Source organism: Carassius auratus, chromosome 11 (genome assembly GCF_003368295.1).
Source record: "Carassius auratus strain Wakin chromosome 11, ASM336829v1, whole genome shotgun sequence".
NCBI classification, from domain to species: Eukaryota; Metazoa; Chordata; class Actinopteri; order Cypriniformes; family Cyprinidae; genus Carassius; species Carassius auratus.
The window spans coordinates 2,463,239-2,484,992 of record NC_039253.1 but is presented as its reverse complement, the minus strand read 5'-3'; the positions used below and the strand labels follow the sequence as shown (position 1 = coordinate 2,484,992).

General features: G+C 34.3%; 4 protein-coding genes across 5 annotated transcripts in view; 1 reads left to right on the top strand and 3 right to left on the bottom strand.

Moving 5' to 3' along the window:
- The first annotated feature begins 1,690 nt into the window (after window positions 1-1,690).
- gamt (guanidinoacetate N-methyltransferase) lies at window positions 1,691-5,395 on the top strand. The gene is made up of 6 exons (XM_026274890.1): window positions 1,691-1,960; window positions 3,325-3,470; window positions 3,569-3,632; window positions 4,687-4,754; window positions 4,860-4,970; window positions 5,063-5,395. The coding sequence occupies exons 1-6, from the start codon at window positions 1,786-1,788 to the stop codon at window positions 5,201-5,203; spliced, it is 705 nt and encodes a 234-aa protein (XP_026130675.1). The 5' UTR covers window positions 1,691-1,785; the 3' UTR covers window positions 5,204-5,395.
- Window positions 5,396-5,869: 474 nt separating this feature from the next.
- On the bottom strand, window positions 5,870-9,506 carry LOC113110738 (NADH-quinone oxidoreductase subunit B-like). Its single transcript, XM_026274891.1, has 8 exons — window positions 9,445-9,506; window positions 8,814-8,850; window positions 8,610-8,678; window positions 8,389-8,506; window positions 7,638-7,817; window positions 7,290-7,336; window positions 7,112-7,200; window positions 5,870-6,103 (listed from the first exon to the last, which is right to left on the bottom strand). The coding sequence occupies exons 1-8, from the start codon at window positions 9,458-9,460 to the stop codon at window positions 6,006-6,008; spliced, it is 654 nt and encodes a 217-aa protein (XP_026130676.1). The 5' UTR covers window positions 9,461-9,506; the 3' UTR covers window positions 5,870-6,005.
- A 593-nt stretch (window positions 9,507-10,099) lies between these two features.
- ctdspl3 (CTD (carboxy-terminal domain, RNA polymerase II, polypeptide A) small phosphatase like 3) lies at window positions 10,100-17,291 on the bottom strand. The gene is made up of 11 exons (XM_026274889.1): window positions 17,025-17,291; window positions 16,336-16,447; window positions 16,129-16,242; window positions 15,215-15,323; window positions 15,005-15,122; window positions 14,659-14,745; window positions 13,782-13,844; window positions 13,190-13,269; window positions 12,131-12,257; window positions 11,928-12,023; window positions 10,100-10,527 (listed from the first exon to the last, which is right to left on the bottom strand). The coding sequence occupies exons 1-11, from the start codon at window positions 17,118-17,120 to the stop codon at window positions 10,462-10,464; spliced, it is 1,068 nt and encodes a 355-aa protein (XP_026130674.1). The 5' UTR covers window positions 17,121-17,291; the 3' UTR covers window positions 10,100-10,461.
- Window positions 17,292-18,964: 1,673 nt separating this feature from the next.
- LOC113110735 (AT-rich interactive domain-containing protein 3A-like) overlaps window positions 18,965-21,754 on the bottom strand; it is a 41,346-nt gene continuing 38,556 nt past the window's right edge. For both annotated transcript variants that reach the window (XM_026274887.1, XM_026274888.1), the window contains exons 8-9: window positions 21,326-21,415; window positions 18,965-21,247 (exon numbers count right to left, since the gene is read on the bottom strand). In XM_026274887.1, the coding sequence (XP_026130672.1) occupies window positions 21,126-21,247; window positions 21,326-21,415 (212 nt within the window). In that variant the 3' untranslated portion in view covers window positions 18,965-21,125. The remainder of the gene's footprint in view (window positions 21,248-21,325; window positions 21,416-21,754) is intronic.

Sequence of the window (21,754 nt, the reverse complement as noted above, 5' to 3'; positions counted from 1 at the left end):
TTTGCACACAAATAATTTTGATTTTGAAGAATGTTCTGGCTTTAGTGAGAATTAATGAGGACTGTGGCTGTCCAACTTTGCCATTGATGATTCAGTTCTCTTCTCTTAAAAGGTAATGAGAAAAGCAGCAAAAACCAGTCAGGAATTAATCATTATTTTACTAAAAAATCTAACAAAAATCAAGACAATTTTACATGTTTGTCCAGACTTGAGTGAGTGAATGAGGACAGAATCTTTTATTTTTATTTTTTACTGTCTCTTTAAGAAATTTCAGTTCTGAGTGTACTTAATCGTGATTCAGTAAAAAGCTGTTTGCAATGTAGTATTAGCAAACCTGGTTCAACAGGTTCATGAATACACTGTTAGTGAATAGAGATATAGAGAATAAAAAGCCAAGAGGATTGTTGCTGATACATACTTCTATTAATTAGTGATCAAATCTAATGCATTTTTGATTTGACTGAATAACATACAATCACAAAACCTAAGCAGGACAAATTAATTTGCTTTTAATAGTCAGTTCAAATGAATTAATTCCAATTAGTGTTTTATTTGCTGACCACAGACCGTGAAGAAATTCAAAATGTTGCAGCAGAGCACAGAGGTGCCAATTCTGACATAGTATTTTTTTTTAACTATTTTGTATCACAGGAATGTTGGGTATGCAAGTAGCCTATGAATGTGTAACTGAAATATTGATGAAAGTGGAAAACAAAATGTGTCTGTTCTGCATGTAAATAGTTCAGAAAGTCCACTTGCTCTGTACGATTGCACAACCTCAGTCACGTGATTAGAGTTAATAGTCAGACTGCATGTGCATGCCTACTTAAATCCACATACAAATGCACCACACTAGTACTATTGTTTATTATTTATTTATTTTAATTTTTCGGTGGGACAAGTAGCATAGAAATACCATGTTTTTGAACATATATGTATATGGTAATCATTCAGTACCATAATAAAAGATGGAGTACAAGTATTAGCTGTATAACAATTTGTGTGAAAAGTTAAATAGAAAATTAATTTGACAATATCTTATTTGATCGGTCCCTGTTTTGCTTTAATGATATGAACCTGCAGACCTTGATGTTTCATCTTAGTCAAAGTCAAGTCAAAGTCTGCTTTATTGTCAAATTTTGCAACATATATTTGCAGTTCTGCGTTTCATTGCCTTGTACCTTACATGTGCAATTACAATAAAGTTGAATCTAATCTAATCTAATCTAAAATGTATAGCATACAGAGAATTGACACGGCATTACTCTAAGACCCTTGGAGCACAACACCAAACAAAAATGCTAACGTAAAAATACGAATAAAAACAGATTAAATATTATATAAAATACAACTATACAGATAAAGGCATGCATAAAAAGATAGATAAAACATGTTCTGCAGCATCAAAAAAAAAGTTTACATCTAAGATTTGCAATGTGGTTTTAAACAGGAAATCAAAGTGCCATCATTGTATTATCATCTACAATGACAGCATCATGGTTCTGCCACATGGCAATGAATAACTCAGTCCTTTTAAATAGTAAAGGATAGTAAGGGTTACAGCTGTTGGGTTAACCATCATGAATCAGACGCTGTTCCAGCTGTCTAGTCTAGAGAGCAATGCATGTGAGAGTCCACCCCCTTCTTATCAACAGTCACTCTTTGACTAGACTGATTCTTGCACACTCAGCAGTTCTTTAAATATATAACACTCAAGTCACGCCAGAGACGATCTCTTCAGCCACTGCACGTTGATTCAACACCAACAACATTCAAGAATCCACCATGACCAGTGCTCAGCCGATCTTCTCAAAGGGCGAAAACTGCAAACAAGTGTGGCACGACGCGAGTGCTGACTACAATGAGACAGACACACACTTGGAGATCATGGGGAAACCCGTTATGGAGCGCTGGGAAACTCCATATATGCACTCCCTTGCAACAGTTGCTGCATCTAAAGGTACTTTGCTATTTTAATTCATAATCAGCTGAAACAGTGAGTCAAAGAACTCGATTCGCTGCGTTACGTTTTCATTGAAAGTGACTTTATTAATCCTATTAGTGTCAATATCATCCGCCAAAACCTTTAAAACGAGACGTTTTCTAAAAACAACAAACACAAAAGTAAAAGTAAGCATTCTACTATGGCGAAGGGATTCTGATTCTTAAATGAATCATTCACTTGAATCGAATCTTTTGAACTGACATGTATAAACGATTCATTTGTGAATCCGTTATCAATTCTGACCCCTTGAACCGAGCACTGTTCAAATCTATGTTTATTAACCTACTCTATGCAAAAATAGCTATTATGTAATCGTGTAAAAGACCAGTTCTAATATATATATATATATATATATATATATATATATATATATATATATATATATATATATATATATATATATATATTAATCCGAACATGCAGTATTCATGTAACGTAAATCCAGAAAAACAAAATATTTTTGGGGGGATACGTCTAAAACAGGGTTAATAATTGGGTTAAGTTTGATCAGCAAGGGCCTTTTTAGCTTTATATTTCACATATCAACAATTTCATCGAAAAATAATTTAATAAGTTGATAAATAATTAAAAAACCATCACCCGTATGTACCAACACTGGCTTTTTAAATTATTTACTATTATTATATTTTCCAACATGTACGTCACGCCAGGGTGGACCACGTAATGGCGTAAAAGACCAGTTCTAAAAGATCTGTTCAAAAGAACCGATTCCAGAAACGAGTCTTTCCAGAGACTTTCCCACACTACTATGGCAGAGACGTCGCTAATGAATATTAATGTAGTAATGCTGACGTTGCGTCGTAACCTTCCTGGAGCGACCAATGGCGTTGCCTAATTAATATTAAGTACCTAGTCCTTCACGTAAGCGTTCACGTTGTAACAGTCTGACTGGATTTAGAAATCTATGAATGTGATAAAAACACGTGCTTGTGCCACAAAGACAGGTGCAAAACTTCCACACTAGATTCAGTTATCTATCACTTAAAAGCTTAAACTTAAAATGTATGGTTAATAGTCACACAGAGCATGTCACATCAACAGTTTACAAACGGAATTTCTAGAAATGCTATTCATTTGAGAAGGGTTTACTCCTCACATGCCTATTTTTACTCCTCTCTGAAATATCACCTCCTGCAGCTGCATGACCTTTCCCATGACCACCACTCTGTCAGTATCAGCTATCAGGCATAGTAAAATACATACGCTTAATGGACAGAATGCAGTGAGAAGCACTAAATTATTATAAGAAAACATGTAAAAAGCATGAACAACATGTCTCCTCTTGTTTGGGAATGTAGGTGGAAGGGTGCTGGAGATCGGCTTTGGAATGGCCATAGCAGCCACTAAAGTGGAGTCCTTCCCCATTGAGGAGCATTGGATCATTGAGTGCAATGATGGTGTATTCCAGAGGCTACAGGAATGGGCCAAAAGTCAGCCACATAAAGTAATCAAAATATATCTGTATCTGCAAATTGTACTGACTTATTACAAAGCAGCTTATGACTTCTTAAACTGTCCATTATTTTGATTGTACTTGCATAGGTTGTTCCTCTGAAAGGCCTGTGGGAAGATGTGGTGTCAACTCTACCCGACAGTCACTTTGATGGTAAAATCATTTGAATATTTACTATAATGCAAGCAAAATATATATATATTTTTAATGCACATCAGTGCATAATGGTAGCCTTCAATGCAAAAGATGTAAAATGTGCCGTTTACTCACCGATGGCTACATAAAATAAAGAAAAAGTCTTGAAAGAAATTAAAACATTTATTCAACAAGAATGCATTATATGAATCAAAAGTGATAGTATAAAATATGCGGTGAAACGAATACTGTAATTTTTTTCAGAATTCTTAAAAATTAGCATTTTCAACATTTGTGAGGTTAAGAATTGTTTCAATCGTATTAGATCATGTGAAACTGAAGACTGGAGTAATTATGCTGAAAATTCAGCTTTGATCAGAGGAATAGATTACATTTTAGAATAGAAAATAGTTATATTAAATTGTATTAATATTTTGCATATTTGCTGCAATTACTTTTTTCCCCTTAAAAATTTTAATTCTTACCGTCCCCAAACTTTTAAACAGTAGTGTAAATTTGTCTAATAATATATTGTAATGTATTAAAGTGCACTGAACAGAAAATGATTATTATATGTGACCATGTCCCACAAAACAAGTCATAAGCATACATTTTTGAAACGGAGATGTATACATCATCTGAAAGCTGGCTAAATACGTTTTCCAGTGATGTATGGTTTGTTAGGATGGGACAATATTTGAAAATCTGTAATCTTAAAAAAAGAAAAAGAAAAAAATGTCTAAATATTAAGAAAATAACCTTGAAAGTTGTCCAAATTAAGTTCTTACCAATGCATATGGCTAATTAAAAATTAAGCTTTAATATATTTACAGTAGTAAATGTACAAAATATCTTAATGGAACATTATCTTTACTTAATATCCTAATGATTTTTGGCATAAAAGAAAGATCAATCATTTTGACCCATAAAATGTATTGTTGGTTATTGCTACAAATATACCCCAGCGACTTCTGACTGCTTTTGTGCTCCAAGGTCACAAATAATGTTGCAGTTTAGGAAATTTATGACAGTTGAGTGAAGTACTCTGTGTATATTTCTCATCCAATTACAGGTATTCTTTATGACACATATCCTTTGTCAGAGGAGACCTGGCACACGCATCAGTTCAACTTTATCAAGGTTTGAAGACAAGTACATAAAAACCATTTGGGTTGACGTTTGCTGCGCGTGATCACACTCTGTTTTGTCAAACGGTTTCCTAATCACAGTGAACTGTGTTATCAGGGTCATGCTAACAGACTGCTGAAGCCCGGCGGTGTGCTCACATACTGTAATCTCACTTCTTGGGGTGAGCTGCTGAAAAACAAATATACCGACATCGACAAAATGTTCCAAGTGAGTAGCTCAGTTCCTGATGCTCTCATTCCAACTAAATCCATATAATTGCGCTGTGGTTTTATGAGAAATCTACTTTTTTTTTTGCACAGGAGACACAGGTTCCCCACCTGGTGGAAGCGGGATTCAAGAAGGAGAAGATCAGCACCACGTTGATGGACATCAGTCCTCCCAGTGAATGCAAATACTACTCGTTTAATAAGATGATCACACCAACTATTGTTAAAGAATAAGAAAACAAACTGTATATAAATCATTCTACTGTCAAGTGTCTCTGAAATGAAATTATTTAATTCATTTATTGCATTTAATTCTCTCAAAATAATTAGAAAAGTTTTGTAGATGACTAGTTGTGCCATTCAAAGACTTATTTCTTTTCTGTTTTGATTATACGACATCAAAATAAACCCTACATGATTTACATATTTTGTTTCATATATCGGTATTGTGTATGTATTCACAGATAAAGAGCGCAGTGTATTATAGTTTTTGTTAATATCTTAAATTAGAGATGATGATTTTAGTTAGCTTGTGCAATTTTGTTTTTGAAATTTGGATTATTTTTCTTTTTTTAAATGACTACATAAGTATTATTTTTAAAGTTTGGTTTTTAGTGCATCATTAAACTGAACGAAAATAAGAAATGCTGCCTTAAATGGCAAAAATAATAATAATAATGTTAACATTTTTATATTAAAACCAAATTTATTCATGCATTTATACATATTAGACTGTACTATACTTGTATTTACATTTTTAATTGTTTCATTGTAAAAAAAAAAAAATGTATTTGACTAAAATTACTTGTATATGCATGTTACATTTATGTGAATGCACTAATGCACACACCATGACAAAACACAAATATCTGCATCAAAAAAGGTCAATGCACTCAGTAGTGAAGCAGAAAGTCTTTATTGTAGCTACAAAGAGGAGGAGCTTGAGCTCAAACCAGAGCAGCTCCTGAGAAATCAGCCTTCTGAGCACAACACATGACCAGTATTAAATAAACATCTCCACATAAACACAACAACCTCACTTGCGATACCATATTCTCATTTTCTTTTCTCGCTTGATCTTCTTCTGTAACTGCAGCGTTCCATAAAGCAGAGCCTCTGCAGTTGGAGGACAACCTGGACGGACATACATACAGATGATCTTATTACACATATTAGAGACAATTCTCGCTACAGTAGAGCTGGACAATAATATTAACACTTTTCTTTTACATTTACAATATCGACATTTTAGGAAAGCCGGTTTCTGCAACTAAATAAAGAAAAAATAAGGTAATTGCAGCTTTTAATCTAACAATTCAGATTTTTTCCCCCTAAGAATTACAATATACAAGCTTGAAATTGGCAGTTATAAAGTTGCATGTTATAAGGTTAGAATTGAAAGTTTATATCTCACAACCCTGACTTTATAACTCACAAGCAAGAAGAATTGAGAGATGTAAACCCACAATTGCAAAAAAAAGAAAAAGAAAAAAAAAGGTAAGATTTGTGAGATGAAAGTCACAATTACCTTTATTTTTTATTCAGTGAAGGGAACAGGCTTCCTTAATACACAATATTGCTTTCCAATGGAGATGGAAATGCTTTCCACGTGTTTGTAAGACTTTGAGTATTAACATAATTTATGTTTTTATGTTTCCCTCTAAATTCTGTTTTTACATAAAAAAAAAAATCTGGATACTGTTTAATTATTTAATACAAATATGGAATCAAAAATCGTGTCTAATTAAATTAATTACTAAGAGTGCGTCTTTTAAAATAACTTATATTTTATTTAATATAAAAAAAATTGAATTATTAATTATTTTTGAACTGCATAAAATAAAACATGCATGAATCTCATTTTGTGAGATCAAACCGTGATTTGAGTGAATCGTTCCATCCCTAAAACTAATAATACTTTGAGAAGCAGATTTTTTTCCAAATTGAAATGAGCTTTTATTTTGGCGGTCTGTCGTAAAGATGCCTGAGATTCTGTGCGTGTTTGACTTTAGTTGTTCTCAGATGAACGTGAAGTGACTCTCATAGCAGCTCTTGAGATAAAGTTATCTTGTTCATGTCTCATATATTGAGACAAAGATTCTGAAATGCACATCTTATAGCTTGAAAATAAATGAAACAAACCTGGGACGTAGATGTCCACTGGAACGATGCGGTCACAACCCCGCACCACTGAATAAGAGTAGTGATAGTAGCCACCGCCGTTAGCACAGCTACCAGGAAGAAACAAACAAGATGAAACATAATGAAGAATAATACAAATAAACTAGCTTGTCCTGATCAGTGTAGTCGCTCTTCTCACCTTCCCATTGAAATGACGTATCTGGGCTCTGGCATCTGGTCATACACCTGCAATAAACAAGACATTCATGCAGAACGTTATTATTCATAAACAGAAATATTAAAGGGATAGTTCTCTCTCACACACTCACACACACACACACACACACACTTCAAACATGTATGAGTTTGGTTCTTCTTGTGAACACAAAAGATGATATTTTAAAGAGTGTTGGTAACAAAGCAGCTACTGAATGTGTTCAGCAGAAGAAAGAAAATCATACCGGTTTGGAATGACTTGAGGATGAGTAAATTATGACAAACATTTATATTAAAGGGGAGTTTATTCTCACTGATATGGTGCGATTACCTTACGCAGTGCAGGAGCCATTTTGTTCGTTAATGTCCCCGCGACTATCATGACATCAGCTTGTCTGGGACTGGCTCTGAACACGACACCGAACCGATCCATGTCATAACGAGGAGCCGCCATGTGCATCATCTCCACAGCACAGCAGGCCAGGCCAAAGGTCATGGGCCACAGGGAGCTCTGAAACACAAACATCATACATTTTTAACCTTCCCCCCATCTTTACAGGAACAACATTATATGCTACATTCCAGTTTTTCTTTAGGATTAGTTCTTTTTTTTTTTGCATTGCATTGATCCAAAGGGATGGTAAAGACATAACGTTACAGAAGATTTCTATTTAGTTCTTAAAATAATGAAAAAATATTAAATAAAATATGAAGCAGCACAGCGGGTTTTTTTTTTTACATTAATAATAAATATGCATGTTTCTTGAGCAGCAAAACATCATATTAGAATGATTTCTGAAGATCATGTGACACTGAAGACTGAAGTAATGATGCTGGAAATACAGCTTTGCATCACAGAAATAAATTACACTTCAAAATAATTTCAAATACAAAATAGTTATTTTAAATGATAATAATATTTAGCCATTTATTTTTTATCACAAATGCAAGCTTGTGAGCAGAAGAGACTTCTTTTTAAAACATTAGGGGGAAAATAAATAATCTACCCACACCAAACATGTGAATGAGTGTGTTTGATGTCTTTAAAGCACATTTTTGTAAATGTGTAAAGAGTTACTTACTCGGCGTGCCCAGTTGACCAGATCGTCCAGCTTGGTGATGATGTATTCACCCTTGCTGCTGACCGCTGAAGCTGGTTTTGGGGCCAGAGCTGTGCTTTTCTCTCTGAATGGGACCAGACTGGACAGAAGGGTTCGCTCAGTTAATAATTAGTACTCAGTATGAGAGTTATTTTATAACATACAACCATAAAAAACAAAAATCAAAAACATCACTTTCGCACCTTGAGGTGTTTTCATCCTTTTTCTCTGTCAAAGGAATCTTCTTGAGAGCCGAAAACGATGAAATGACCCTGTTACAAACACAATATCAAGTAAAAACAAAATGAATAAAGACATTTTACAAGATTAGCTAAATATACACTAATTGTTAATAATAAAAAAAAAAAAAAAAAAAAAAAAATTCTTAAAACTAATTGAAAATTTACCTTAGATTAAAGGAGCCAAGGGCAGGAAGACGGGGAACTGAAATAACACATTATGTGAGTAATGAGTGTGTATTATATATATATATATATAGACACACACACACACACACATATATATATATATATATATATATATATATATATATATATATATATATACTCTGTGTAGTAGTATTTTAATCTCAAAATATAAACAATGGCAAAAACTAATTTTCACATATCAGCGCAAAAAGGAAACCATAACAACACTTTACAATAATTACTTTTAAACTGCCATAAATAATCCGCTCAATTAATTCTTGAAGGGTTTATTAAGGCATTAGCTATACATGTTGTGACATTGATTTACAAAAATCACTGCTGAGTGGATTTTTTGACTTTGAAAGGTATAAATAACAAACATATCTTTGCAGGACTTTATTCTGTATATAACGCGAGTCTCGGATCAGTCATGTTAAGTAACAAGGTCAGCGAGCAAACTCCTTCAGAGCACGAAGGAATTGCTTCAACAACTGAAGAGGCGATGTAGATTAGTTACATCTAATGCATGCTATCTAAAAATGACGCAGTAATAGCAATACTGCGCATTACAGACATATTAAATCGCCTAGAATCAAGCTCGTTTACTCACCCATTAACGCCGCCATGATTGCCTACAATCTACTTCCGGTGGCGCAGACTCGTCATGTGTATAAGAGTCCACTGATAATAGCGCGCTCAAATATATTTTAAACAAATACAATACAATACAAAACAGCTTTTGCATTTAAGCTATTACATTACACAAGACATATTTACAAAATAAAACAATTAAACTTATTCGTCATATTAGACTAAAATGTCCATGCGCTTAGTATCATTAAAACCCCTTATGATCGGTATAATAACTAGTGATGATTAATTTGTTATGGTCCACAAAAAATATTTTCTACTTTAATTTTATATATACAGTATAATTTTCGTAACTAAATTCTATAATTACTACACTAAAATTGCAACAGAAAAGTCTATTTGTTGACAAAGTTGTCAGCATAGGCTTACTTGTTTTCATTGTATTTATTTTGAAGAGCTGAAAGCTGGTCCATATTAAACTAGTCTTTACAAAAAACAATTTTGACATCAGTCTGAGTTCAGTAAATTACAGGTTCATCGTCTTGAAAGTAATTATGGCTGCTATACCGTAATCATTGCTGAGATTGTGGGTTTGAGAACATGTGTTGCCAAAATGTGCAAAAGCTGTCATTAGTGCAGAACACTAATGTCACAAGTTTTTCCAAAAACACACTTTTTTTTCTTCTTACTTTATTGGGAACTGAAAATGGCCTGAGCATTCTTTAAAAATTCGAGTACAATACATATTGAAATTATTACAGATTAAAGTGTGAAAGCATTCTTCCATTGGCACAAACCTGTACAAATATCTCAAGGCTTATCAATAAATTAAAAAGGTTAGAATCCAGCCCTATTCTTCAAGAAGGGTCAGAACACCAGCTGACCAGATGATTACAGGTCAACTGTTAAGACCGTTCTTTATCATATAAGCACTATTATCATACTACACATTCGGCCTTGTATGCAGGATGGAGCATGGGAACTTCACTGGCATTTACAAGCATGGCTTTACATTTATTTACATTTAATACAGGGATTAGTCTTCAGAGAGCAGCCTGTGGAAGTGATCGGTCCTCTTCTTTAAAACACTTCTGATGTCATCCTAGAAACACAAAACAAGTTAACAATTATAAAAAATTACTACTTGTGATTTAAAGCGCCCCTTTTATGGATTTTTTAAAAATGATCTTTCATGCAGTGTAACAGCTCAAAGTGAATGAAAACATCCTGCAAAGTTTTCAATCTGAAAGTGCACCGTGTATAAAGTTATTGTCTCTTAAAAGAAAGTTCGACATGAAACGTTTTCATGTTGATGTCAATTTTATTTGGATACTTTTGATAAGTGATTCAAACAATAAAAAAGGCACACATTTTCCATCTTTAAATTTCACAAATATAGGAAAGCAAAGTTGCTTATCAGTACCCATATAACATGAATTAAGTTATTGCTATTTGCAATAATTCAATTTGATTAAAATAGTTGATCAGTTAGTACACTTATATATATATATATATATATATATATATATATATATATATATATAAAAATGAAGAGAGTATAATTTTCCAGGACATTACCTGTCAAAACTTGCTTAAAACTGGAACTGTTCAGAATGTGTGGTTTTAATAGTTTACAGCTAATAAAAACTTCCATAATTAAATAATTCAATGCGTTTAAAAAAGTTATTTCTATTTTAATATTATTTATGAATTATCATCATTTTAGGAACAAATCTAAATTAACATAAAATACATATTTTGCTGAAATTTGATGTAGTGAATTTCGTGTCATGATTATGTAATGACATAATCGCACAAAGACATCACAACATCATTTAGCAACAAAACCACCTTCCTTTAGCAACTTCCCCAAGAAAGTGAAAACAAATTCATTCTTTGCCACTAGGTGCTGCTTTTGAAGCAGGTAAAAATAGCTGCTTTCCCAAATACACTGCATTATCAGTCTTTACAGGCATGATGAAAAAAAAATATATAAAAAAAACAATTGGACCAATCATCGCAAATTAGCATCATGCAAAGGAGACCTTTAGAAAAATTCATTTATTGAGTGAATCATCAGGAAGTCGTTGGGCAAGTAAAGTAAAAATAAATGCATATTATAAGACAAGTGTTTTTTTGACCTTGCATGCATGTTAACCTGTTGTTAAGAGCCTCCCAAAACCAAAATATAAATCTTTCATTACCCATAATAGGGGCACTTTAATAAATAATACCCCTATACAGTTCTAACTACTGGTTTTTATTAAAAACTTTTTTCTCTCTATATACACGGGTCATTTTCCCATATTTAACTCTTAAATCATTATTTATTGTTTAGGAACGATATTATCTAGCCTTTTTTCTCTACTTTATTAGTTATTTTAATAGTTTGAATAAATGGCCTTTTTGAGCTGGCTAGGAAAACTTACTACTGCTAGTATGTTTTGTGTTATATAATCAATTAAAATACTTGCATAGATGTTAATGGCTGAAAACACTCACCGCATGCACTAGTTTCTCCATGTACGGAATGAGCTTTTGCAGCTCACGGTCCTCTTGATTTCCAATCCAGCTTTTTATGGGAATCATATTCATCAGCTAGAAAGAACAAACGCAGATCCAATAAGAACATGGCACTGATATACTGGTTAGATTTGATGTTTAACTAACACATTTCCATAGAAAAGGTAAAGACAGGTTTATACGTGATATGGGAAGGTGTGTGGGGCGTTGTCCAGGATGACCGTCTTCGACAGGTCTCGCTCCAGGATGGTCAAGTCTTTAATGTAGTGTCCGAGCACACAGGCACAATCGTCCTGATACAAACGATGCCTTAAAAACAAAAAGCTACATCATTACATATTCATACTTTTGTCAAAGCAACGTTTGTGACCTGTAAACAACAACAACTAGTTGAACTAGAGAGCTCAGGATCGGTTGAGCACCAAATTCATCAGTTGGCATTGAGTAACTTTTAAAGTGTTGCTGAAGGTTGATTTTTCTCTTTGGGTTAAATGTCTGAAATATTGCATTAATTACATTTCACTGAATTGCATGCATTGAAATATTCTGCGTTCAACCAATGAAAAGAATTTGCTTAAATGTTACGTTTTGAGAAGGAGGGCTACTGGTAGAAAGCCTTTGAGCTGTGTTTACAATAAATTAATGTATATATGGAGAGTTAATTTGCAAAAACATAACTGTTTTTAATAATTTCTTAAAAATCATGTTTTTTTAATTGTGCATTCCAATTAATCTCAAACTGCAGTTGGGTTATTTTGATTAGGTAAAAAAAAATGAACACCATAAAAACAATAATAAACGTGGTGAAAAATTAAATAAACGTGGTATTTATCTGGTTTGGCAAATAAACTCTTCATATGTAAAATATGTATTTAAGGCATTAAGTTTTGATATTTTTGATTGGCATGGGGTAGTTTTGTCACTCAGACCTGGCAACCCTGGCTGTATGGAGGAGAGCAGACGTTTTCAGTTTACAATTGTTAGCATACATTTTCCAGTTAAATTATTATAAATTCTATATAAAAGTTTTTTTTATGGTTTTTATTTTAACTTTCAATCTTAGTGAACTATAACAATTGTGAAAGATGTGTAAAGCATTTGATCAGATGACTATCAGTTGGACTATTGTTTGGCTCTCAGGTCAATGAAAATGTGAGCGTTATGAGGCAGGTTTGCTGATGCTCAGCCGAGAAGCATTTTGCTGACAATTTAGGATATATGGGATTCAACATGTCTCTCACCTAAAGAGCTTTTTATTAGGGTCCAATATATCTACAATCTTCTCTGCATATTCCTTTTTTGCAGAGGTGTAAACAAACATCTGTAACAGGAAAAAAACAAAACAGAATGGGTATATTAATACAAAAATTCACTGGCAACATCTAAAGCTTGTTCACACCTACACAAATATTCAGCACAAATTTTTTTTATTAGGTTCTTGCATACTATTTTGTCCATTCCTACTAAAAACAACAACAGTAGACGGCCCAAATCCAAACGTAAAAGTAGATTTTCTAATGACAGGTGGCACTTAAGCTGAAGCAGAAACACTTTTCTGAGTAACACCCGCTTGTCATGGAGAAGATATTAAGTCACATTTATATTATCTTCCAAACAGCCATTCAGAAATCTGTATTTGATGTTGTGTTTATTAAATAACTCCATTTTATGTTTTATATAACAAAAGCAGCTCTAGGCATGTAACCAAAAGCACAAATCGTATATATGTTGCATTGATGGCATGCAAACGTCCTATCAAAATAAATAAATAAATAATAAGACAAGCGCATCAAATAATCATCTTTGTTTTAGTGTAATATTCACAACGTTTACCTCGAAATGTTTGGTCATGGCTTGTAGAAACTCTTTGACATATGGTCTGAGGACCACGTAAACCTGTGAAGAGATGTCTGATGAATCACAAGAGCAACACAGTTGCAAGATTTTCCATGACAGCTGCAGGATGTTAACCGCTATTCCAATAAATGCATGCACGAGAAACTTAAAGGTATAGTTCATACAAAATGAAAATTTGCTCAGTTTATTAATCCAAAATGTAGAGGAGTTGGTTTCTTCATAGGAACTGATTTAGAGAAATTCACTTGATCACCAATGGATCCTCTGCAGTGAATGGGTGCCATAAGAATGAGCTGATTAAGAAACATCACAATGATCCACACCACTCCAGTCCGTCAGTTGACATCTGGAGAAGACAAAAGCTGCTTGTTTGTTGGAAACAAATCCATCATTAAGATGTTAAACTTCAAACTGTTGCTTCTGGCTATAAAATATGAGTACTCCATCCATAACTTCCCCCAGTAAAAGGTCTCGTCTGAATTATTCACTTTATACAAGTCAAACAGTCAAAACAAATTCTGATGTGGAAGAACAACAGGGAATAATATAATCATATTTTGGAAAGAAGTGATGGTATGAAGTTAAAACATCTTAATGATGGATTTGTTTCTCACAAACACGCAGCTTTTGTCTTCTCCAGATGTTAACTGATGGACTGGAGTGGCTGTGAATAATGTGATGTTTTTTTTTTTAGACTCTCATTCTGACGGCACCCATTCACTGCAGTGCATCCACTGGTGAGCAAGTGCTACATTTCTCCAAATCCGATGAAGAAACAAACTTGGATGTCCTGAAGGTGAGCAAATCTTTTCAACATGTTTAATTTTGGACGTTAACTAATAGATTTACCAACCTTGTACTTGTGATCTTGAAAATGGGTGTTGAAGGTGTATTCTGCATCATGAATCACATTGAGTGAACTGAACACGAGGGTTTCATCCTAGAATCAAACAGAAATGAAATACAAACCAGTCGCCTCAAAAACCTCAATCCAATCAATGCAAACGGTGATCCAGTAGTGAACTTCATTGTCATGATTGTTAAAGCGTCTCTCAGTGGGGGAGCATTAACAGCCGTAACATCTGATTTAATGACCCTGACATTAATCCCCAGTCACCAAACTGCATGCAAATTCAATCAGTTTAATGACATTCTCACCAAAATGTTGAAATGAGCAGGATGTTAGGAAGATAACTCACCAAATCGAGCACCAGGGTAGCAGCAGGTGTGCTCCTCGTCTTTGGGGGAATGTCCCGCACAGCTGAGACCGGCCTGGACTGTTGTGAACGATTTGGAATGTTCTTAATAAACGTAAAACTGAGGAGCAGGGAAAAAAAAAAAACCATTTCAAATGAATCCTAAATCGGTCTGATTTGCACAGAATGAAATCCTTGTTAGAAGAGACTCACGGGCTGAACACTTCTTCATTCTCTTCATCCTCTGAAAGAGGACTGGCAGCACTGTAACCGAACACACAGTGTTCAGGGCTGAACATGGGACTCGTGTTTGCCTGCTCTCCTGTTAAAATAAACAAGCCATAACCAGATCAGAGCATGTTGCTAATACATCACTAGCAAATCCTATCAAGTAGAAGCAAAATTATGACTGAAATAAGACAGGTGGCTGGTTCATAAAAGTTATCATCCCCTCAAAGGAACTCTGTTTGGAAGTCTGATCCAGGAAATAATAAAAATCAGATTATCTAGAAAAAAAATACAGCACACAGATTCATAACAGTCTAGAGGACTGTCAAATTCAATTAAAAACCTTAGAGTACACACAAAATGTTTCATAATAAAGGTCACACACTTTACTTAAAATGAGAAATTTAACATTTAAGCCATATATAAATGATTCTTTAAGTTTAGGGTAATGCAAATATGGTTTACAAAGTAAGTGTCACTGTTAAATCTTTTTAGATATCTGTAGTGTGGGAACAAGTTGTGTGTTTTAAATTTAAACTTAAATTATTATTATTATTAACTGCCAGGTATGTTATGGCTAAAAAATTGAAACCCCCAAAAAATAAAATAAAAATAAGTTACTTGAAATATATATATATATATATATATATACATACACCAACCTAAAAACTAATAAAAATAACTGCATTGTAAGTTTAACTGTATGTGCCTCAATTTATCTAGAAATGTAACTGACACATCTATATGTACATATTCCAAAAATAAAAGGAACAAATTAGTGCAACATGGCCATGATTTAAATTAAATTATATTTTTTTATACATGCTAATAATTACTAATATGCTGGCAAAAACTTTCAACTTTTTCATAAATGATGAGAATTGTTTAAATGCACTGACGGTCTCGTGGGGGTGTGAGAAAGTGCACTGAAGGAGAGTAGAGGCTTCGAGCAGCAGGATTCAATGACGAATGCCTTTCCCGGAGGAGACGGACTGGGGTCTTGAAATCTGACTCTAAAAATAAAAAGGTGAGCATGGGATTTTTTTTAGATATCGTATCATCATTAGTAAACTCTTAAATAACATTCATCAATTTCAGTGATATACCTTTATTGTCCACAGCTGATAAAGCTTTTCTCCTCCTTCGTGGACGTTTGGCTACTGTTGGGACATCATCTGGGTCCGGATTCGAGTGGTCCTGAAGATCTTTAACTTCATCCTAAAGGGTGAACAGACCAGGCAGTTAATAAACCTGCCATTAAGAAATTTATTTTTGACATTAAAATGTGCTATTAAAATTCACATTCGAATATCTTATAAAGAATATACATTTTTCAATTTACTTTGCGTTTCCAACAACTGACTACGAGATCCATGTGCTCCTTCAGCGACAATACACAGAGCAGCTGATTGGCTGAGATAGAACTTCTCAAACGCCATTCAAAAATACTAAAGTCTTATTGGCTACTCTCTGAGAATTCGCCCCGCCCATAAACAGTTGAGGCAGTACTGCGACACTTACCAGAAATACAGAAATTAGTATTATTTGTATTATTTACAATAACTTTTTTTAAAAAATGTTGATTTATGATATTAGAAAAATAAAATAAAAAGTATATAGTAACGTTGTTTAATTCCGCTAACCGGATCTCTTGCTTTAAATCGGTTAGCATCATGCTAACCAGGCCTGTGCAGATCATTCACAATACGGAATCACATGCTCAATTAAATCACAAACACACATACACACATACAGTTTGCTTTTCATATGTCGTGTTCGAGACAGAAAGACTGACCTGGGTCTCCGGTTCTGGTGTCCCCGGAGCGGCTCGACGGCGGCGGCACGGTGTCGTTGGGTTTTCGTTTAAAATATTTCTCGAGCGAAGTCTCATTTTGCTGGAGCCCCAATTAAAACACGTTTTCAACGGAAATAGGGATTTTAAACTCTCAGGAATACTGTTTAAACGTCGCGTTCCTCTCTATGAATACGATCCATTAGATACGTCTTGTTGTTTCCAGACGGACTGACCTCAGTTTAAACCGATGAATCAAACGCAATCGAGCGTTAGCCAATCAGAACACACGCTCGAGATGGTGGGCGGAACTTAAAAAAATGGCGCAACATTGTTTACAGGCAAAACATCGTTTACTAGTAGCAACACACGTCATTTATTAATGCAAAATTAAGGCGAAAAACAATCGATGTATAAATTGTAACGATATTCTAATTTTACGTTATTCAAATTTTAGTGGATTGTTTTAATAGGCTGAAACAAGTTTAAATGCTTGTTTTCTGACAGCCCTGAGAAATGTCTAGAAACTGGATCTATTTTCCCTCTTTACAACACAACGTTTTCAATTGGAGGCCATCATAATTACCATATTACATGCTCAACTTTCTTAATAGAATTTGGAATATATGCTATATGACTTAATTTTTCAGTGAACAATCCTAGTTAAAATTTTTGACCTAATGCAATAACTTTAACCAAAAATAATATTCAAATAAAATAAAAATTTACATATATCAAGTGATTTGTTAAATGATTTCAAAAATGTTACAGTTATGACCAAAAAAAAAGAAAAGTACGTTTACTACAATATTCAGGGTTTTACTAAAATCTTAAGCTGAAATGAATCAAGAACCTCTTAGATTTTGTCAGAATTACACTTTATTGTATTCAATGTCTGTTTACAGCTGAAGATCTTCATTTTTGAAAAATCAAACATTGAAAAATCTGATGCTTGACAATTATAAAATGTAAACGAACATCAATAGTACATTTTGCAAACTTTGAACCAACAAAATCATCAACATTTACTTTTTTTTTTTTTTTTTTTTACGATGCAATAACGCACTGAATGCAATAGAAAACATACACACCCAAACTGGAGATCCGGAATTACCTTTACATTACAACATATAAAAAAATGCAAATAACTTTGGTAAAAAAAAAAAAGAAGAAAAAATTACAAATTCAAGTCCATCTACTAGACCTACATTTGTTTTTGAACGTGTCGATGTGTTTTGTGTCATTATCTGTTTTATCAGCATTCACACTGAGAGAGGTACATCTGTGGTGTGATGATTTCACAAAATATAGATTATAGAGTATTTTCAATCCATAACAGCACTTATATGTCATTCTTTGAATCTCATATCCACCCCCCAGTTACATATAGATATATTTCTTTTCAAAATAAAGTTAATTATCCACACAAACAGAGACTATATTAAATAGGTTAGGATTGTCTTTGTCCTTCACCCCTAATAGAAATGGTCAAAACGGGTGACACTACGCAATTCATACATTTAAAAAAGTGGAATTGGTGCACAGTGATATGCAAAGCACCGTAACCAAAACCTGATCTCTCCTAAGAGCAATTTCAGATTCAACCTAAGCAAGCCAAAACTCAAAAGCACTCACAAAAGAAAGGGATATTTAGGAAAAAAATTATATATACTTGCCATTAATAATCCTTGAGTCAATGTGGAAACATTTAGGATTGCCATTATAAAAGGTTAAAATGTTACATGCACTGTGACCGCAGCACTAAATCTGTGTAAATAGAGGTAGAAGTGTATTTCCTGAGAAGACCACAAATGCCTTATAACCTAAAACCTAAACTTCACAGCGGTCTAAGAAATGGGAAAGTGAATGACTTGATTTTTAGTGTAACGTTAAGATCTGCACAGACAAAAGCAAACAAAGAATTATCAAAGAATAAGGCATCCTGCAATAACAGCGAAAGGTTTATTGTACAGCAATTTGGTTGTCCTTGCAATAAAGTGGAGTACAATAGCATGCTATTTTCAAATTTGCATATGTTAAGGCATACAGCGGAGTAAAAACAGACCAGGATACCAACAGCTTGAAAAGGGTGTTATGTGTATCTGTCTTACTCTTTGTGGTAACAGTATCGTTTCCTCGTAAAACAAAAGAAAACACACTAGGGAAAGGTCATTACAATAAAGATCTACTGTTGTACATCAATGTGTCACTTAGAAATTAAGGGATTTGATTGTAGAAGGAGGGCTTGCAGATGAAACTGATATGCATTGAAGAAAAACGTGTTGTTTTAACAGTTTCAAGCAAAAAGGGGCTGGATGCGACGTCTAATACATCAAGAAGTCAAAGAAAGAAAGTAGATATATATATGTCCTGTTCTTCCTCACAGCCGGTAGATCCATGTGAAAAGTGATGAATATGAAAAGCTTGCAAACAGATATTTGCTGATAAATGAGTTTTTGAGGTAGAGATTGTGGCAGTTATGACTCTGAAGTGTGTTAAAATGAGGTTTCATTTTCTAAACAGGAAAAAAACTACAATATTGTACAATACAGACAGAAACGGAAAGACTTTCTAGACTGTTTACTGTACAGCAACTGAATAGTAAAGAGTTATATGCTTTAACAGTTTGTCGGTTGAGGATCTCGGCTGCGACAGCAAAGGCTGCAAGCTCGATCACTAATGAGGGAGCGAGGCATTTAACTTCAAGTCACTCTCAAGTTGTACCTGCAAGATCAAAATATAATATTTCCATAAAGCCTGGAGCATCTCTCGCTTATTAAAATAATGATTCGACTTCTTATGAGCGAATAATAAGACAGTAGTTGAACATTTCACCTCCCGATACCTAACAAGTGTGTATTTTCATCTTGCATACAGTGTAATGCTAGAAGAGCTTGACATAATTCATTAACTAGCTACATGCCGATTAAAGACTGACCAGGAAGAGTCGATGAGACGATTTAAAACAACCTTGAAGGGGTCGATCTGTTAAACACAGGAAGCCATATCCTTTAAATCCCTTCAGAGGAGATTTTTTCCCCCCAAATGTTTCTCAAAAGACACTTTTCGAAACGTGCCACTGCAATGAGGGTTTCCTCTGATTTGTGCTGCACATAACTAGAAACGGTTGCATTGCTGGACCCCTCAAAACTGCATTAGATTAAGCTGAAACGCCAAACTAAAGATCTCCAGTTAGTGTAGTATTCAAACACAAGATGATTTGTTTGTTCAGATCTTAAAATCAACCTATTACACTGTCATGCTTGGAGTCGAACTGTAATTATTTTCAGCCAAACTGCTGATCTGAGAGACGTTCGGACTCATGGAGAACGTGACGTCCCGAGTCTGCCAGCAGTCGTGAAGATGCAAAGGTTATGAACGCGTCTACAAATGCATGCGTGAATCAGCTCCTTAAAGAGACCGCTCACCCAAAAATGAGCATTCTGTCTAAACTTGTATTCATTTCTTCTGTTGGAAACAGAAGATGATGTTGGTGTGATATATAAGAGCTTCTGATATAAAGCTCGGAGAACCAAGAAAAAAAAAAAAAAAAAAAACAGCAGAACTTCTGACAATAACGCACTTTGTATTGTGTTTGCGCTGAAGACGTTGGCCTGTCAACAGCACTTTCAAACCGCGAAGGAAAAACCTTCACAAGGCACTGCAGATACATACACAGAGAAACTCAAATCTACAATATATTATTAGTTCAGATGACTAAGCTGTTCGCATCACACCTTATAACAACAATACTATTGTTACGGTTTTGCTTCTAGACGAAAAGCTTTTGTCAGTCAGAGACCTTAAAACCCTAAAAAGCAGAATCCTACTGCCTTGTCAACGCCAGAGAGTGTGCTCACAGAAAAGAGAAATAAATTATTCACAGGTTTTGCATATACATCATTATCTTTATAATAAACTCTGTTGTTATTTTAGATTTTCTTTGACTCCTGAATAAAGGAGAGTGTAAATAAAAGACCTGAGCTAGTGTACTTCAAGTTGAGAACGATTCAGTTATTCCTGCACTGTTTTTTTTTTGGCATATCTTGTATAGTAACTGAGGTTTTTTGGCTTTGGTTTTGCACTGAGGAAGAGTCTGAGGTGTTAAGGCGATTGGCTGTTGGAGGAGGATGAGGTAGGTGTGTGGTGAGCTGATTGAGGCCCGCTGTTGCCTGCAGAAGATTTGTTGGATGAGCTCGGCGCCGCGGTCTGGGCGAAGAGAACACCTGTTGTGAGAAAACAGAAAGATTGGTCACAATTGAAACGTGGAGAACTTGAACAGAAAGAATCTGTCGGCTACTCACCGGTGTAGACGACTCCATTGAGCTCCACAGACATGCTGATGCTGTTTAGGCCATTGCTGTTCAGGTTCATGGTGGAGTCCTGCCTGCTTTCTGATAGAGAGAGAGAGAGAGAGAGAGAGAGAGAGGGAGAAAAAAGGAGTTTAAGTCCTTTCTTTGTTCTTTTCTCCCCACACTTTTGAAAAATAATAGTACACCTCTTCTCAAAAAAGTAACATGATATTCACTTCACAACATTAAAAGCACCTGGTTATATTTGGAGAAGATGAAGACTCTCCCACTTACTGATCAATGTTAAATATTATCACCAATTGGAGTTATGTTTTATAATTGTGTATGGATCACGAACATGTCAGGTAACTTTTATTATTGGCTATGTATTTGTGTATATTTTTATTTCAATTTTTTTTATTGTTATTAGTTTTATTATTG

Coding starts and splice junctions, on each gene's coding strand:
- gamt (XM_026274890.1), top strand. CDS start 1,786: ATGACCAGTGCTCAGCCGATCTTCTCAAAGGGCGAAAACTGCAAACAA. Junction 1,961..3,324: donor AACAGTTGCTGCATCTAAAG/GTACTTTGCTAT, acceptor TTGGGAATGTAG/GTGGAAGGGTGCTGGAGATC. Junction 4,971..5,062: donor ACATCGACAAAATGTTCCAA/GTGAGTAGCTCA, acceptor TTTTTTGCACAG/GAGACACAGGTTCCCCACCT.
- LOC113110738 (XM_026274891.1), bottom strand. Junction 7,818..8,388: donor TGGTCAACTGGGCACGCCGA/GTAAGTAACTCT, acceptor TTTGTGTTTCAG/AGCTCCCTGTGGCCCATGAC. Junction 7,201..7,289: donor TACGTCATTTCAATGGGAAG/GTGAGAAGAGCG, acceptor TCTTCCTGGTAG/CTGTGCTAACGGCGGTGGCT.
- ctdspl3 (XM_026274889.1), bottom strand. CDS start 17,120: ATGAGACTTCGCTCGAGAAATATTTTAAACGAAAACCCAACGACACCG. Junction 16,448..17,024: donor CACCAGAACCGGAGACCCAG/GTCAGTCTTTCT, acceptor TTCACCCTTTAG/GATGAAGTTAAAGATCTTCA. Junction 12,024..12,130: donor CACACACCTTCCCATATCAC/GTATAAACCTGT, acceptor TGTTCTTTCTAG/CTGATGAATATGATTCCCAT.